This window comes from Pan paniscus, chromosome 5 (assembly GCF_029289425.2).
Source record: "Pan paniscus chromosome 5, NHGRI_mPanPan1-v2.0_pri, whole genome shotgun sequence".
NCBI classification, from domain to species: Eukaryota; Metazoa; Chordata; class Mammalia; order Primates; family Hominidae; genus Pan; species Pan paniscus.
Window position 1 is genome coordinate 84,298,977 of NC_073254.2, and position 18,406 is coordinate 84,317,382.

The 18,406-nt window shown below is 35.3% G+C and overlaps 1 protein-coding gene across 1 annotated transcript in view; it reads left to right on the forward strand.

Annotated features, from left to right (window-relative positions):
• Positions 1-18,406, forward strand: part of LOC117978454 (protein eyes shut homolog) — a 208,829-nt gene that overhangs the window by 107,147 nt on the left and 83,276 nt on the right. Inside the window, exons 4-5 of the mRNA XM_055113767.2 lie at positions 4,165-4,261; positions 4,445-4,552. Of these exons, the coding sequence (XP_054969742.1) occupies positions 4,165-4,261; positions 4,445-4,552 (205 nt within the window). The remainder of the gene's footprint in view (positions 1-4,164; positions 4,262-4,444; positions 4,553-18,406) is intronic.

Here is an 18,406-nt window from a genome sequence, read left to right on the forward strand (position 1 = left end):
CATGGAATGTTCTTCCATTTGTTTGTATCCTCTTTTATTTCATTGAGCAGTGGTTTGTAGTTCTCCTTGAAGAGGTCCTTGACATCCCTTGTAAGTTGGATTCCTAGGTATTTTATTCTCTTTGAAGCAATTGTGAATGGGATTTCACTCATGATTTGGCTCTCTGTTTGTCTGTTACTGGTGTATAAGAATGCTTGTGATTTTTGTACATTGATTTTGTATCCTGAGACTTTGCTGAAGTTGCTTATCAGCTTAAGGAGATTTTGGGCTGAGACGATGGGGTTTTCTAGATAAACAATCATGTCGTCTGCAAACAGGGACAATTTGACTTCCTCTTTTCCTAATTGAATACCCTTTATTTCCTTCTCCTGCCTGATTGCCCTGGCCAGAACTTCCAACACTATGTTGAATAGGAGCGGTGAGAGAGGGCATCCCTGTCTTGTGCCAGTTTTCAAAGGGAATGCTTCCAGTTTTTGCCCATTCAGTATGATATTGGCTGTGGGTTTGTCATAGATAGCTCTTATTATTTTGAAATACGTCCCATCAATACCTAATTTATTGAGAGTTTTTAGCATGAAGGGTTGTTGAATTTTGTCAAAGGCTTTTTCTGCGTCTATTGAGATAATCATGTGGTTTTTGTCTTTGGCTCTGTTTATATGCTGGATTACATTTATTGATTTGCGTATATTGAACCAGCCTTGCATCCCAGGGATGAAGCCCACTTGATCATGGTGGATAAACTTTTTGATGTGCTGCTGGATTCGGTTTGCCAGTATTTTATTGAGGATTTTTGCATCAATGTTCATCAAGGATATTGGTCTAAAATTCTCTTTTTTGGTTGTGTCTCTGCCCAGCTTTGGTATCAGGATGATGCTGGCCTCATAAAATGATTTAGGGAGGATTCCCTCTTTTTCTATTGATTGGAATAGTTTCAGAAGGAATGGTACCAGTTCCTCCCTGTACCTCTGGTAGAATTCAGCTGTGCTGGAGGCATCACACTACCTGACTTCAAACTATACTACAAGGATACAGTAACCAAAACAGCATGGTACTGGTACCAAAACAGAGATATAGATCAATGGAACAGAACAGAGCCCTCAGAAATAACGCCGCATACCTACAACTATCGGATCTTTGACAAACCTGAGAAAAACAAGCAATGGGGAAAGGATTCCCTATTTAATAAATGGTGCTGGGAAAACTGGCTAGCCATATGTAGAAAGCTGAAACTGGATCCCTTCCTTACACCTTATACAAAAATCAATTCAAGATGGATTAAAGATTTAAACGTTAGACCTAAAACCATAAAAACCCTAGAAGAAAACCTAGGCATTACCATTCAGGACATAGGCGTGGGCAAGGACTTCATGTCCAAAACACCAAAAGCAATGGCAACAAAAGCCAAAATTGACAAATGGGATCTAATTAAACTAAAGAGCTTCTGCACAGCAAAAGAAACTACCAACAGAGTGAACAGGCAACCTACAACATGGGAGAAAATTTTTGCAACCTACTCATCTGACAAAGGGCTAATATCCAGAATCTACAATGAACTCAAACAAATTTACAAGAAAAAAACAAACAACCCCATCAAAAAGTGGGCAAAGGACATGAACAGACACTTCTCAAAAGAAGACATTTATGCAGCCAAAAAATACATGAAAAAATGCTCATCATCACTGGCCATCAGAGAAATGCAAATCAAAACCACTATGAGATATCATCTCACACCAGTTAGAATGGCAATCATTAAAAAGTCAGGAAACAACAGGTGCTGGAGAGGATGTGGAGAAATAGGAACACTTTTACACTGTTGGTGGGACTGTAAACTAGTTCAACCATTGTGGAAGTCAGTGTGGCGATTCCTCAGGGATCTAGAACTAGAAATACCATTTGACCCAGCCATCCCATTACTGGGTATATACCCAAATGACTATAAATCATGCTGCTGTAAAGACACATGCACACGTGTGTTTATTGCGGCATTATTCACAATAGCAAAGACTTGGAACCAACCCAAATGTCCAACAACGATAGACTGGATTAAGAAAATGTGGCACATATACACCATGGAATACTATGCAGCCATAAAAAATGATGAGTTCATGTCCTTTGTAGGGACATGGATGAAATTGGAAACCATCATTCTCAGTAAACTATCACAAGAACAAAAAACCAAACACCGCATATTCTCACTCATAGGTGGGAATTGAACAATGAGATCACATGGACACAGGAAGGGGAATATCACACTCTGGGGACTGTGGTGGGGTGGGGGAGGGGGGAGGGGTAGCAATGGGAGATATACCTAATGCTAGATGACGAGTTAGTGGGTGCAGCGCACCAGCATGGCACATGTATACATATGTAACTAACCTGCACAATGTGCACATGTACCCTAAAACTTAAAGTATAATTAAAAAAAAATATTGCTTGTCCTGAAGACTACCTGGTCTGCTAGCCACATAAGTATGGTAGCTTACTTACAATTAGTGTTTCATAGTGTGTGATCATTCCATCTTTTAAATGTTAACCTATCATTGTTGTTATGTTTTAAATACATTTCTTTTAGATATCTTGTAGTTTCTTCTGTTATTTAGTCTGCCTCTACCTTTAAATTGGCGTTTTTAAAAATCATATTTAATATAACTTTTGATATGTGTGGCTGTAAATACACCTTCTAGCTATTTGTTTTCTATTTGTTGTATCTGTACTTTGTTTCTTTTTCTGTTTTCTTTTGGATTAAGTAACTTTTAGTTTTCCATATTATATACTACCAAAGAGGCAGCCAGATTTTATAAGGTGTAACACCAAGCTCCCTGTTAAATTGCAACGGGAGGCAGGTTTGCGGTTTGATCCAATGGTAGACACCGCAGAGAATGGCATTGACTGTGGCATGGTATGATATGAAAAGATGAAATAGGTCAGTCAATTCCGTGTTCTATCGTGGGAATCTGAGTGAGAAAATACCGAGGGAATTTTTCATTGAACAGTAGGTGCTGAAGCTGAAATGTCATAATATAGACATAGAGACCAAGAAAGCTGTGCTATATCACTCGCAGGCCAACATTACAAGTGATTTGAAACTGAACATGCTGAGATATTTGTGATAGAAAGAGAACAAAAAGTGATATGAGAAGGATAAAGGACATGTACTATAAAAGGCAGACAGCTATTCCTGGGTAGCTAGACTATGCTTCCCTTTAAATGCTTCTTAGTTTCAATTCCAGTCTATGTGTATGCAAACAATGAATACAGTTTTCTTAAAGTAACCTGAATGACTCTTTGTTCCTCAAACTAAATTAGCCTGATTGCATACTGACATTTAGAATATTGTATAATGTGGCTGCACTTATTTAGTGCTTGGTAATATCACTGAAAAAGCAAAATAAAGGGAAATCTTGTTTCTTACATATTTGAACTAGTACAGAAAAAATATTAACAAGAAAAATGGTTTTACACATATATTTTATTATACTTAGTTAATATATAACCATAGAATTGTTTAACTGTTTATTATAAATATTAATATATTTCATTGTATTTTAAAAAGTGATATCATGCAGGTTTTTTCTGACACAAATGTGTTGAAATAATTGCAACTGTCTTGTTTATCAGCCTGTATAATTTTCTTTCATGTTCTTTTTTTTAATATAACTGGCATGTGTTTAAATGGATGACTGATTATGTAGCTATGAATCAAAATAATTTGTTTTCTTTGAATCACTTGGATATAAAAAGCAATTAAATAATTTGCTTCATCTGCTAACTGCCTTGAATAAATTTGATCATTGAAGCTCAATTTTACTTTAAGATTGGTCATCACATTAATTCATTTGCTTTCCAGATCATTTCAATTCTTCTTGTTCAAACATTTAAATACCTTAAAACAACAGCAACATTAGCAACATCTCTACCTTCTCAGGGGATTTAGTGGAGTATTCCTCCCTTGAGTATTTCATTTAAACTCATTAATCTAGAAACTGGCATGTTTTTATGCACACATTATGTGAAATGGAGTTTTATGAGAAGCTTGAGATTAATTATTTTCTTTTTCCTTTTTTAACCTCCATTATGAGCGTATTCTTTAGACTACCACTGATTCTGATTTTTTTACTCTATAACAAGGATTGCTCATCCATACTCATCTCATACTCTTTGCAGAATTTGAAGGTAAAAACTGTGAAATTGATGTGAAAGAGTGCCTCTTCCTTTCCTGCCAGGATTATGGTGACTGTGAAGATATGGTCAACAATTTCAGGTACAGAAAACTTAAAGAGTATCTAGATACATGTTTATTTGTCTAGATGTATACAGGTATAGAATTTTAATTGGTGAATTAAGCACCAATTATAATTATTAAAAACTTGCCATGCTACAATTAGTTGAAGCATTGATTTTATACATCTATACTAATGGAGTTACTAAATTTTTTGTTTAAAAGGTGTATTTGCAGACCTGGGTTTTCTGGATCTCTGTGTGAAATTGAAATTAATGAATGTTCCTCTGAACCTTGCAAAAATAATGGAACATGTGTGGATCTGACAAACAGGTGAGAAGCTACTTTTTATTAAATTAATTATTTGATATGTGTAATTCAACATGTAATAAAGTGAGCACACATGTGCTCATTATGTAACTAAGGCAGCTGATCACCACTGATACATTTGTGCTTGTACCAGGACATCCTCATTTGTCCCATCCAATCACTTATGTCAAAAATCTCAAATTTTTATTTACCAATCTTGCTGTTAGTTTATAGTGCTATTTGTATGTGTGCCTGAACAAAATGCTGTTTAGTTTCCATGTTAATATAAGCAAAACAATATTGTGTAGAGTCCCCCGAAATTGTTGTTGAACATAATATTTTGTAATTCCTGTTGATGCATGTATCTGTTGCTCATTTTTAACTTTTATACAATATTTAATATTAAATATATACCAACATTTATCATTCTACTGGTTATAGATATTTGGACTATTTGCTTCTTTTGTCTTACCTACAATGATATTAAAGTTTTCAAATATTTCTCTAAATACACAAGTACTAGTATGTCCGAGGTTACATACATAGAAGTAGAATTGTTGAACCATTGGGTAAACATGGTCACATTTGCTAAATCACATTTATATTTTTCTCATTTCTTTTGAAAAATATAATTTTTGTATTCTTAGCAGGGAATAAATGTTTTTATTGGCATTTCCAGAATGTTCCATTTTAGGCTGTGTGTAAAGTTATATCTTATTGTAGTCTCCCTGCATTCTTATAATAATATGAAGTTTAACAATTTTATGTACATTTTGAGATGATTAATTTTGCCTTTTTAGAAATGCCTAATTATGGCATCTGCATATATATATATATATATATATATATATACATATATTTACTCAACTACATAGGTATTTCTCCTAATGCTATCCCTCCCCTTGCCCCCCAACCCCTGACAGGCCCCAGTATGTGATGTTCCCCTCCCTGTGTCCATGTGTTCTCATTGGGCAACTCCCACTTATAAGTGAGAACATCAGTGTTTGGTTTTCTGTTCTTGTGTTAGTTTGCGAAGAATGATGGTTTCCAGCTTCATCCATGTCCCTGCAAAGAACAGGAACTCATTCTTTTTTATAGCTGCATAGTATTTCATGGTGTATATGTGTCACATATTTTTTTCCAGTATAACACTGATGGGCATTTTGGTTGGTTCCAAGTCTTAGCTATTATTAATAGTGCTGCAATAAACATACGTGTGCATGTGTCTTTATAGTAGAATGATTTATAATCCTTTGGGTATATGCCCAGTAATTATATTACTGGCTCAAATGGTATTTCTAGTTCTAGATCCTTGAGGAATCACCACACTGTCTTTCACAATGGTTGAACTAACATACACTCCCACCAACGGTGTAAAAGCATTCCTATTTCTCCACATTTTCTCCTCATCTCTCTAGCATCTGTTGTTTCCTGACTTTTTAATGATCGCCATTCTAACTGGCATGAGATGGCATCTCATTGTGGTTTTGATTTGTATTTCTCTAATGACCAGTGATGATGAGCTTTTTTTCATATATTTGCTGCCTGCATAAATGTCTTCTTTTGAAAAGTGTCTGTTCATATCCTTCGCCCACTTTTTGATGGGATTGTTTGTTTTTTTCTTGTAAATTTGTTTAAGTTCCTTGTAGATTCTGTATATTAGCCGTTTCTCAGATGGATATATTGCAAAATTTTCTCCCATTCTGCAGGTTGCCTGTTCACTCTGATGATAGTTTCTTTTGCTGTGCAGAAGCTCTTTTGTTTAATTCGATCCCATTTGCCAATTTTGGCTTTTGTTGCCATTGCTTTTGGTGTTTTAGTCATGAAGTCTTTGCCCATGCCTATGTCCTGAATGATATTGCCTAGGTTTTCTTCTAGAGTTTTTATGACTTTAGATCTTACATTTTAATCTTTAATCCATCTTGAGTTACTTTTTGTATAATGTGTAAGCAAGGGGTCCATTTTCAGAGTTCTGAATATGGCTAGCCAGTTTTCCCAACACCATTTATTAAATAGGGAATCTTTTCCCCATTGCTTGTTTTTGTCAGCTTTGTCAAAGATCAGATGGTTGTAGATGTGTGACGTTATTTCTGAGGCTTCTGTTCTGTTCCATTGGTCTATATATCTGTTTTGGTACCAGCACCATGCTGTTTTGGTTACTGTATCCTTATAGTATAGTTTGAAGTCAGGTAGCATGGTGCCTCCAGCTTTGATCCTTTGCTTAGGATTGTCTTGGGTATATGGGCTCTTTTTTGGTTCCATACGAAATTTAAAGTAGTTTTTTTTTCTAATAATGTGAAGAGATTCAATGGTAGCTTGATGGGAATAGCATTGAATCTGTAAATTACTTTGGGCAGTGTGGCCATTTTCACAATATTGATTCTTCCTATCCATGAGCATGGAATGTTTTTTCATTTTTTTGTGTCCTTTCTTATTTCCTTGAGCAGAGATTTGTAGTTCCCCTTGAAGAGGTTCATCAGTCTCTTGTAACTTGTATTCCTAGGTATTTTATTCTCTTTTTAGCAATTATGAATGAGAGTTTACTCATGATTTGGTTCTCTGTCTATTAATGTTTGTCTATTAATGTCTATTATAATAGGAATGCTTGTGACTTTTGCACATGGATTTAGTATCCTGAGATTTTGCTGAAGTTGCTCATCAGCTTAAGGAGTTTTTGGGCTGAGACGATGGGGTTTTCTAAATATACAATCATGTCATTTGCAAACAGAGATAACCTGACTGTCTCTCTTCCTATTTGAATACCCTTTATTTCTTTCTCTTGCCTGATTTTGTTATTTACCCAGTAGTCATTCAGGAGGAGGTTATTCAGTTTCCATGTAGTTGTGTCGTTTTGAGTGAGTTTCTTAATCCTGAGTTCTAGTTTGTTGCACTGTGGTCTGAGAGACTGTTTGTTATGATTTCCATTCTTTTGCATTTGCTGAGGAGTGTTTTACTTTCAATTATGTGGTTGATTTTAGAATAAATGCTATGTGGTGCTAAGAAGAATGTATATTCTGTTGATTTGGGGTCGAGAGTTCTGTAGATGTCTATTAGGTCCACTTGGTCCAGAGTTGCGTTCAAGTCCTGAATGTCCTTGTTAATTTTCTGTCTCATTGATCTGTCTAATATTGACAGTGGGGTGTTAAAGTCTCTCACTATTATTGTGTTGGAGTCTAAGTCTCTTTGTAGATCTCTAAGTACTTGCTTTATGAATCTGGGTGCTCCTGTATTGTATGCATATATATTTGGGATAGTTAGCTCTTCTTGTTGCCTTGATCCCTTTACCATTATATAATGCCCTTCTTTGTCTTTTTGATTTTTGTTGGTTAATGTCTGTTTTGTCAGAGACTAGGATTGCAACACCTGATTTCTCTTTTTTTTTTTTTTTTTGCTTTCCATTTGTTGGTAAATATTCTTCCATCCCTTTATTTTGAGCTTATATGTGTCTTTGCATATGAGATGCATCTCCTGAATACAGCACACTGATGGTTCTTGACTCTTTATACAATTTGCCAGTCTGTGCCTTTTAACTGGGGCATTTAGCCCATTTACATTTAAAGTTAATTTTGTTATGTGTTTAATTTGATCCTGTCATTATGATGCTAGCTGGTTATTTTGCCCATTAGTTGATGCAGTTTCTTCATAGTGTCAATGGTCTTTACATTTTGGCTTGTTTTTGCAGAGGCTGTTACCCGTTTTTCCTTTCATGTTTAGTGCCTCCTTCAGGAGCTGTTGTAAGGCAGGCTTGGTGGTGACAAAATCCCCCAGCATTTTCTTGGCTGTAATGGATTTTATTTCTCCTTCATTTGTGAATCTTAGTTTGGCTGGATATGAAATTCTGGGTTGAAAATTCTTTTCTTTAAGAATGTTAAATATTGGTCCGCACTCTCTTCTGGCTTGTGGGTTTTCTGCAGAAAGATCCGCTGTTAGTCTGATGGGCTTCCCTTTGTAGATAACCCGAACTTTCTCTCTGGCTGCCCTTAACATTTTTTCCTTCATTTCAACCTTGGTGAACCTGACGATTATGTGCCTTGGGGTTGCTTTTCTTGAGGAGTATCTTTGTGGTGTTCTCTGTATTTCCTGAATTTGAATGTTGGCCTGTCTTGCTAGGTGGGGAAGTTCTCCTAGATGATATCCTGAAGTGTGTTTTCCAATTTGGTTCCATTCTCCCTGTCACTTTCAGGTACGCCAATCAAATGTAGGTTTAGTCTTTTCACATAGTCCCATATTTCTTGGAGACTTTGTTTGTTCCTTTTCATTCTTTTTTCTCTAATCTTGTCTTCTTGCTTTATTTCACTAAGTTGATCTTCAATCTCTGATATCCTTTCTTCCACTTAATCTATTCAGCTATTGATACTTGTGTGTGCTTCACAAAGTTCTTGTGCTGTGGTTTTCAGCTCCATCAGGTCATTTATGTTCTTCTCTAAACTGGTTATTCTAGTTAGCAATTCCTCTAACATTTTATCAAGGTTCTTAGCTTCCTTGCATTGGGTTAGAACATGCTTTTTTCGCTCAGAGGAGTTTGTTATTACCCACCTTCTAAAGCCTACTTTTGTCAATTTGTCAAACTCATTCTCCATCCAGTTTTGTTCCCTTGCTGGTGAGAAATTTTCATCCTTTGGAGAAGAACAGGCATTCTGGTTTTTAAAATTTTCAGCCTTTTTGCACTGATTTTTCCTCATCTTTGTGGATTTGTCTACTTTTGGTCTTTGCTGTTGGTAACCTTCGGAGGGAGTTTTCACGTGTTCATCTTTTCTGTTGATGTTGATGCTATTGCTTTCTGTCTGTTAGATGTCCTTCTAACAGTCAGGCCCTCTTCTGCAGGTCTGCTGGAGTTTGCTGGAGGTCCACTCCGGACCCTGTTTGCCTGGGTATCACCAGTGGAGGCTGCAGAAAGGCAAATATTGTTGCCTGCTCCTTCCTCTGGAACTTCATCCCAGAGGAGCACCTGCCAGAGGCCAACCAGAGCTCTCCTGTGTGAGGTGTCTGTCGACCACTGCTGGGAGTTGTCTCCCAGTCAGGAGATATGGGAGCCCTGGACCCACTTGAGGCAGTCTGTCCCTTAGCAGAGCTTGAGCACTGTACTGGGTGATCCACTGCTCTCTTCAGAGCTGGCAAGCAGGAACGTTTGTTTAAGTCTGCTAAGGCTGTGCCAACAGCCGCCCCTTCCCTCAGGTGCTCTGTCCCAGGGAGATGGGAGTTTTATCTATAAGCCCCTGAGTGGGGCTGCTGCCTTTCTTTCAGAGATGCCCTGCCCAGAGAGGAGGTATCTAGAGAGGCAGTCTGGCTACGGTGGCTTTGAGGCGCTGTGGTGGGCGCCCCGCCAGTCTGAACTTCCTGGCGGCTTTGTTCACACTGTGAGGGGAAAACTCCCTACTCAAACCTCAATAATGGCAGACGCCCCTCCCTCAACTAAGCTCCAGCATCCCAGGTGGACTTCAGACTGTTGTGGTGGCAGTGAGAATTTCAAGCCAGTGGATCTTAGGTTGCTGGGCTCTGTGGGGGTGGGATCTGCTGAGCAAGACCACTTGGCTCCCTGGCTTCAGCCCCCTTTCCATGGGAGTGAAGGGTTCTGTCTTGCTGGTGTTTCAGGTGCCACTGGGATACGAAAAAAAAAAAAAAAAACAACTCCTGCAGCTAGCTCAATGTCTGCCCAAATGGCCACCCAGTTTTTTGCTTGAAACCCAATGCCCTTGTGGTGTAGACACCTGAGGGAACCTCCTGGTCTGTGGGTTTCAATGACCGTGAGAAAAACGTAGTATCTGTGCCAGATAGCACCGTCCCTCACAGCAAGGTCCCTCTGGGCTTCCCTTGGTTAGGGGAGGGAGGCCCCTGACCCCTTGCACTTCCCAGGTGAGGCAGTGCCCCACCCTGCATCTGCTTGCCCTCCGTGGGCTGTACCCACTGTCTAACCAGTACCAGGGAGATGAACTGGGTACCTCAGTTGGAAATGCAGAAATCACCTGCCTTCTGCGTTCGTCTCTCCGGGAGCTGCAGACCTGAGCTATTCCTATTCTGCCATCTTGCTGAGTCAGCATCTGCTCTTTAATGTTTTTTCTTCTTGTGGCTTTGTAAGAATCCTTATATATGATTTTTAAAATATCTTTGTTAGTTGTGTTTATTGAATATAAGTTCTGATTGAAAGAGACACTTCACCTTTATAAGTTATATGTACTAAAACTTAATTTTAATATATTTGAATTAATTTATTATTTAGTATATGGTTTGCAAGTTTCATCTTATTTAACTTTTCTTTACACTAGGATGAAAGGGTTTTTTCCCTATATTTCCTTTTAAAATAATTAAGATTATGTTCTTTATATGTAGATGCATCAGGTATATTGTATGTATGAGTATGGGTGTAAAGTATTCTTATCTCAATCTTTACACACTTAAAAAATAAACTCAGATTCTTATTTTTTTATATAAATAAGCCATGTCTGCTACATATTAAGTTCATCTTTCACTCACTGATCTGTAGTGCCTTCTTGGTTGCAGATCACGTTTCCACATATGGATATGTCTATTTCTCTATTGCTGTTCTGTTGCTTTAGTTCAGTTACTCATCCATGTGCTAGAGTCATAAATCTTAATTACTTCCCTTTGAAATATCTCAATACTAGTAGGGCTATTTAATCTCCAGGCAACTTTAGATATTTTGGCAATTTCTTCTGTTAAAATCAACTTGTATTCTATATAAATATACATTCAAACAAGCAATTTTGATTGGCATTTCATTGAATGGGTAGGCCAATTTAAGAAAAATTGATATCTATTTATTTAGGTCTTTCAAAATATCTTTAAAAAGGCATTCTGACAAATTCAAGTGGAGCTGCACTAATTAGAACACAAAATAATTAATTTTCTATGTCATAGCTGGACTCAGGTACCAGGAGCTCTGTTTATCTATCTTCATAGAGATCCAACCTTTAGAATTGGTGAAATTTGCATCAGATCCTGTTTAATTTTCCAACAATATTCTATCATTCATCTTATTTTCTGTGCCCTATCTAGCTTTTGCATTGTCCAATTTGGTGAGGTAAGTAGGGATGTTTGGAATCACCACCCCTGCAACTTTCAGTCCTTTCAAGGGGACACCAATCACTACAAGTACCATAGGAATAGAGAATTGCTGTCAGTTTAAAATCTCCATTGGTCTAAAGGGGCATGACAAGATCTTCCAATTGGATTTTCCTCCATAATAGCTCTTACTCCAATGTAAAAATTGTGCTATTACTAAATATATCAACTACACTGTATATTCAAGAATTGTGGGTAAAAAAAAAAACAAAATCAAAGGGAAGATGTATTTGTGGCCTCACCTGAACTGACCTCAATAATCTTATATTTCTACTGGTGGATCAGTAGCATTGCAGAAATAAGTATACTTTCAGAACCAGTATTCAGCAACTCCTAAAATGTCTGAATATCATTCTTTCACCACAGAACAGTCATACTGGTAAATAGCCTCAGATACCTCTGAGGAAGTCTTCAAAAAGATACATAAAATACCTGTGACTCTATTAAAGATTCCTCTTAAGGAGGCAAACCCTGACCTTTGAGTGACTGAGTCTGTGACATAACTTAGGTTTTGGAATTGTGAAAGAGGCAGAGAATCCCTACAAAGCCAAACTGAATTATGTCTCTGTCCTCCAGAACTATACATTTCATTCTATATACATGAGGCAGCACTGTAAGTAGACTGATTATATATTTCATTTCTAAAACCTCGTCATCAGTTAGCCTCTGCCATAGATATCTGTGAATCAGTCCACTGATGTCCACTCTGTTTCTCTGATTTATATGCTTATTTGCTCATTTTGCATCTAATTGTCAAGCATATCCAATAGTCTATGCATTCTTAGATCTATTGTAATTAATATCACGAAACCCAATTCCATGGCAACATCCAGCACTGTCAGCAAGGATATATGAACAAGGTGATGCCTTTCCAATATCTTTATATTGGTAAACATTAGAAAACAAAACAAATGCAATGCAACTTAATCATAAGCATCTATACATTACTTACTGTGAATAAATTATATAAAAGTATATCACTTAAATATTTATTAAAATGTATGATTGACTGAAAAAATAAGTCTCAGAATAATGTGATATGTAACTCATATTTACTGAAGTATTAAAACATATTTTGAAAAATACATAGCATCTTAAGAGTAGTAATTTTCTCCTGGTAGAGAGGAATGGAGGATAATTAATTGAATGCATGCATAGGAGTTTCATACATATATATGTGTATGAAATGTGCGTACATATTTGTGTAAATATGTGTACATATATGTGTATGAAATGTGTGTACATATATATGTGTGTGCATACATATTTATGACAGATCTCATATATATATATATGACAGATCAAATATGTTTTGTGTGTTTTCCTTAAAAATATTTCAGCAACATGAAACAATACTAAGATGAGTTAAATATGGGTGATGGGCATACAGGTGTTGATTATTCTATTCTTAGAAAATTACCTGGTATAAATTATTATAATAAAAGCCATTTTCAATGAATTAAGATCTTTCAAAGATTAAAAATCAATTAGCAGCTGAAAATGAAGTAGTCACATTTGATTGTCTTATCTCTTCTTAAAGTAATTTTTATTTTTTTGAAAAACTTAATCTATTGATAAAGTACTCACTAAAAATATTTCAAGTAATCTACCAACTCATTTAAAACCAATAATTTTATAGTTACTTCAAAGTAAATTAAACTGTAGACACATAAACAAAAAACATATTAAAAACAGTAGTTACTACATATATGCCTCATGGTTAGATTCATGTTTTTAATCTATTCTATTCTCTCTTGTGGTTATTGAAACTGTGGCCTGCAACAATTAAGACTTACCTCTAGTAACATGATTTAAAGATGAGTTTGCTGAGATATAATGGCACATGAATGACAGCCCCAATTAATATACAAATCCACTGCAAAAGTGAACACTGGAATTTACATTTTTCTGACACTTGATAGCATATGTTATCTAATGCAACTAATGTCTTTTCAAGTCATTGCTACTAGTTCATTTAGGTCACTCACAATAGTATCTGTCTACTGAAAATTTACAACTAAATAGAATTTGCAAGAACAATTACAATAACAGTGGCTAGTCCATTTAAAGAAAAAATAGAAGAAAATGTTCCAAGTGCCTGGCTGATGTGATTATCATAGCGAGATCATTACCAACAAGCATATTGTGACCATTCAGTTTGTGATGTTCACGGGTTTAGCAATTCTTCACTGTCACAAATTTAAAAGTGATTGGTTAATATGCGTTTAACCAAAAGACAAAAATCTGTTTACTCTTCTGTAATTGTTTGCCTAGAAACAGTCATCAATCCAAATGATGTTTATTCTACTAGAGAATTTACGATAACATCACTGCTTCAAATCAGATTCACACACACATGCAATTATAATAAAAACATATAAAGACATGTTGTGAGTATGATAAATAATGTAGACATATATTTATATATAACATAATAAAGACATGTTGCAAATATAAAATAGATTATTCATATTCTAAGTAAAAATTGTCATTAATTGTAAAGAAGTGTGGTTCACGAATGCAGTTATAATATCACAAGAAAAAAGTAGAAATGCTCTAAAATACATTATAAATTCTTTCAAAATTTGAATTGCTTTAACATAGGCTAAAAAGTCCTTATCAGAAAGTTTCACCAGTGGTTTCATTTTCTTATTTTGAATGTAAGCTTTTAAAAAATATCTACTGAAACAAGTATGATTTAACGTTATTGCAAACACATTTTAAAATCAAAACTCTCATTAAAACATTCTGTGTTATGTTTGGATTTTGTAATACTATTCAATCTATTTAATAATTATATTTTAAAATAACTTCAGAAGCATACAAATAATACATCTACTTATTAATTCCTCTCTTATCTGGAATACAAGAAAAAGTATATAAGAATAATGTAAATGAAATGTAATCATGGCTAATTTGGGGGCTATAAATTCATGTGATTATCTTGTATTTTTCCATCTTTTTATAGTTTGGAGATATCATTTTATGCAAATTATAGTTACTCTTCCTTATCTCTATTTTAATATGTTGAATTTTCTTCAGAAGTCACTGTTAAAATGCATCTTAGTGATTGAAACAGTATCTTGAACACCTATTTGAAAAATTTTAGGGCAATGTCAAATTAAAAATATGAATTATTTCAATACTTTGACAATATATTTAAGTTTAGTTCTAAAACTTTTGAAGTAAAAGCTTTTTATTTAAATGAGAAATTTTTATTTCATCAAAAATACATATTTCATGGTCTTAATTGTTCTCTCAAGATAGAAGATATTATTATATGTGTATATTTTAAAAGCTATGAAAATTGAGTTTTATCAAAGGAAGGTATACTTTAGGGACCTTTAATATAAAATGCAGTACTTACTGTACATTTGACTGGATCACTTAGGACATTCATAAAAATCAGGTTTACATTTAATTTTTCTCTAGCCTTATTAGAGGTGGTTAGCATAAAGGGACCCTCAGCAGGTAATAGCGAAAGGAAAATTATACCAAAGCTGAAAGAATTGCACACTATAGCCAGAGGCCAGGAGGGGAAAAATTTGATGAGGATCTTTTCAGACATACCCTAGGCACTTTTATTTTTTTTAACGTTTTGAAGGGCCAACGTTAAGTGAAAAGTAAAAACGTCCCAAGTGCTCAGCATTGTGCTTGCCCTTCCTATTAGAGACAGGGAGCAGGAAGAGAGCAGGGCAGGGCAGGTGGAGGGAGGAAAGGAGGAAGAGAAAATAAAAACATTTAAATTTTTCTGGGAAAGCAGAGACAAGGATTAAAGGTAGATGCTCTTTTGTAGAGTGAAATGTTATTTTTGCACAAATTTGCCCTCATATTGTTTAGTGTGGTGGAAAGTAAGAAATATAAGTTGAATATTTTCTGTAAACTGTTTCACCAGGGCTGCTATTAATGTCGATGATTTTTTTTTTTAATCTCTACGAAATTTTAGATGCCATTCAGAAAATGTCCAAATGGACTCTAGAATCCCAGGGCCTTTTTGCATCATTATTAACAAAGCAGGGACCCCCAACATTCCAGTTGAACAGGCATCTGTGGTTTAACAGATTCTTGAAATTTAATAATGTTTGGAATTTATGTAAAAGTAAAGCATATTTTTGCAATGTTGAAAAGTTCAGATTTCAGGAGTAGTGTAGAAAGTAAGAAAAAATAATGGTCTTGATTGAAAGCAAAAAGGAAAGAGAGGTTATTGAAGTAGAAGCAAAGCATTCTTAGAAGAAAGGATCATTATGATTCATATTATTAAAAATAATTCTTCACATAGTTGTCTGTATGCCAAAAACTTTAGAAAAATAAACTTCCATAAGTCTTGAGATAATACATGTATGTTTATTTACTGTGTGATATCACTTTCAAAATCAGAAGCGTAAGGTACATATTTGAGATTCATAAAATAAGTTACATGATAAATGTTAAAGAGCAAACAAAAAAGCAGAACTTTTTGAGAAGTTCATTTTAAATTAGAGTAAATACATTTGAAGGATGGACATGGAAGCAAAAAAATGAATATAACATATCGGGGAACCTGCCCTGATATTCACGTAGGTTCTTTTCTATTTTCCTTAAGCATCAGCTGGCTTGAGAAATAAAGGGACAGAGTACAAAAGAGGGAAATTTTAAAGCTGGGCATCCAGGGGAGACATCACATGTCGGTAGGTTCCGTGATGCCTCACAAGCCGCAAAAACCAGCAAGTTTTTATTAGGGATTTTCAAAGGGGAGGGAGTGTGCGAATAGGTGTGGGTTACAGACATCAAGTACTTTACAAGGTAATAGAATATCACAAGGCAAATGGAGGCAGGGCGAGATCACAGGACCAGGGCGAAATTAAAATTGCTAATGAAGTTTTGGGCACCATTGTCATTGATAACATCTTATCAGGAGACAGGGTTTTGAGAGCAACTGGTCTGACCAAAATTTATCAGGCAGGAATTTCCTCTTCCTAATAAGCCTGGGAGCGCTATGGGAGACTGGGGTCTATTTTACCCCTGCAGTCTCAACCATAAGAGATGGGCACACCTTGGGGGGGGGGCATTTATAGGCCTATACCTCCAGGCGCATATTCTCTTTCCCAGGGATGTTCCTTGCTGAGAAAAAGAATTCAGTGATATTTCTCCCAGTTGCTTTTGAAAGAAGAGAAATATGGCTCTGTTCCATCCAGCTCACCAGTGGTCAGAGTTTAAGGTTATCTCTCTTATTCCCTGAACAGTTGCTGTTATCCTGTTCTTTTTTTAAGGTGCCCAGATTTCATATTGTTTAAACACACATGCTCTACAATTTGTGCAGTTAATGCAATTATCACAAGGTCCTGAGGCGACATACATCTTCCTCAGCTGACAGGATTAAAAGATTAAAGTAAAGACTGGCATAGGAAATCACAAGGGTATTGACTGGGGAAGTGATAAGTGTCCATGAAATCTTCACAATTTATGTTTAGAGACTGCAGTAAAGACAGGCATAAGAAATTATAAAAGTATTAATTTGGGGAACTAATAATCGTCCATGAAATCTTCACAATCCACGTTCTTCTGCCATGGCTTCAGTCGGTCCCTCCATTTGGGGTCCCTGACTTCCCGCAACAATAACATTTAGTAAAAACTAACAAAGGTTTCAAAAGGCAAAATTCAGAAAGAAATCATAATTGAAAAAACAAGAATTCTGGGTAGGTGTCAAAATCTGAATCTTTTCATGTATCTTCAAGACAACTATATAGACAAAAAAAAAAATTAATACTCAGCAAAACCTACATCTTCATCATGACAAAAAGACATTTCACAAAAATTTCCCATTAACTTATGGAACAAGTAAGTATATTTAAGATAATTAAAATCACAGAAAACAAAATTTGGGGAGCAAAAGACAAGGGATGTTATGATTTTCTGATTTTCAAAATGAGAGAGAGAGAAAATTCTATAAATTAAATAGTAAACTACTATTTTAAAAAAATTGAAACAATTGGTGGTGATTATCATAAATCACTGAAAAAGCAAGATATCCCCAAATAATTTTCTAGTATTCAATATTTCAAAATACAAAGTAGATTTTGAAGCTTCTAAAAATATAATAGAACTGTCAGAAGTACATGAAAGAAATACATAAATTGAAATGAAAGTCATTGTTTTTATAGTAATATAACATTTTTAAATTTGTCAATATGAAACAAATCATTTCTTGAGATACCTTTCACTGCTATTTCTGAGAATTCTGTGTCCAATTTCTCTCTATTCTGTGATTCCTTGGAATCATCATTAATTCAGTGAGAACACAAAGTAGCAAAGACAGTATTATTAACAAACATATCTTGATTTTAGTAAGACATTTAGCAGATTCATTACATTACTTCTCACTAGATGGGGAGATATTCGCAAAATGAATAAGATGGAGAAAAACAGTTTGACTATTTGAACAAAAATTCAAGAAGTTAGTATTTGGATTAGTGTTACTCCAAAAAGGTGATTATAGTCAATTCCCTAGTCACATGAAGAGCTCTTGGGAAATACTCTACTCTTTTACCCAGTATCCCATTGCACATGACATTTTAATGCCTTCTGTCCAACTGATACAAAGATTCCTTACTCTTTCTTTTTCTATTAATTTTATTTTTAATTTACACATAATTGATATATTTATGTGTTGTTTTGTTGTGTTGTTTTGATACATGAATACATTGTATCATTATACTACATAATATATTGTATTACAGCACATTTGTTGATTCGTTTGTAATGAACAAATCAGGATAATTAGCATAGAGATCACCTCAAACATTCATCATTTCTTTGTGG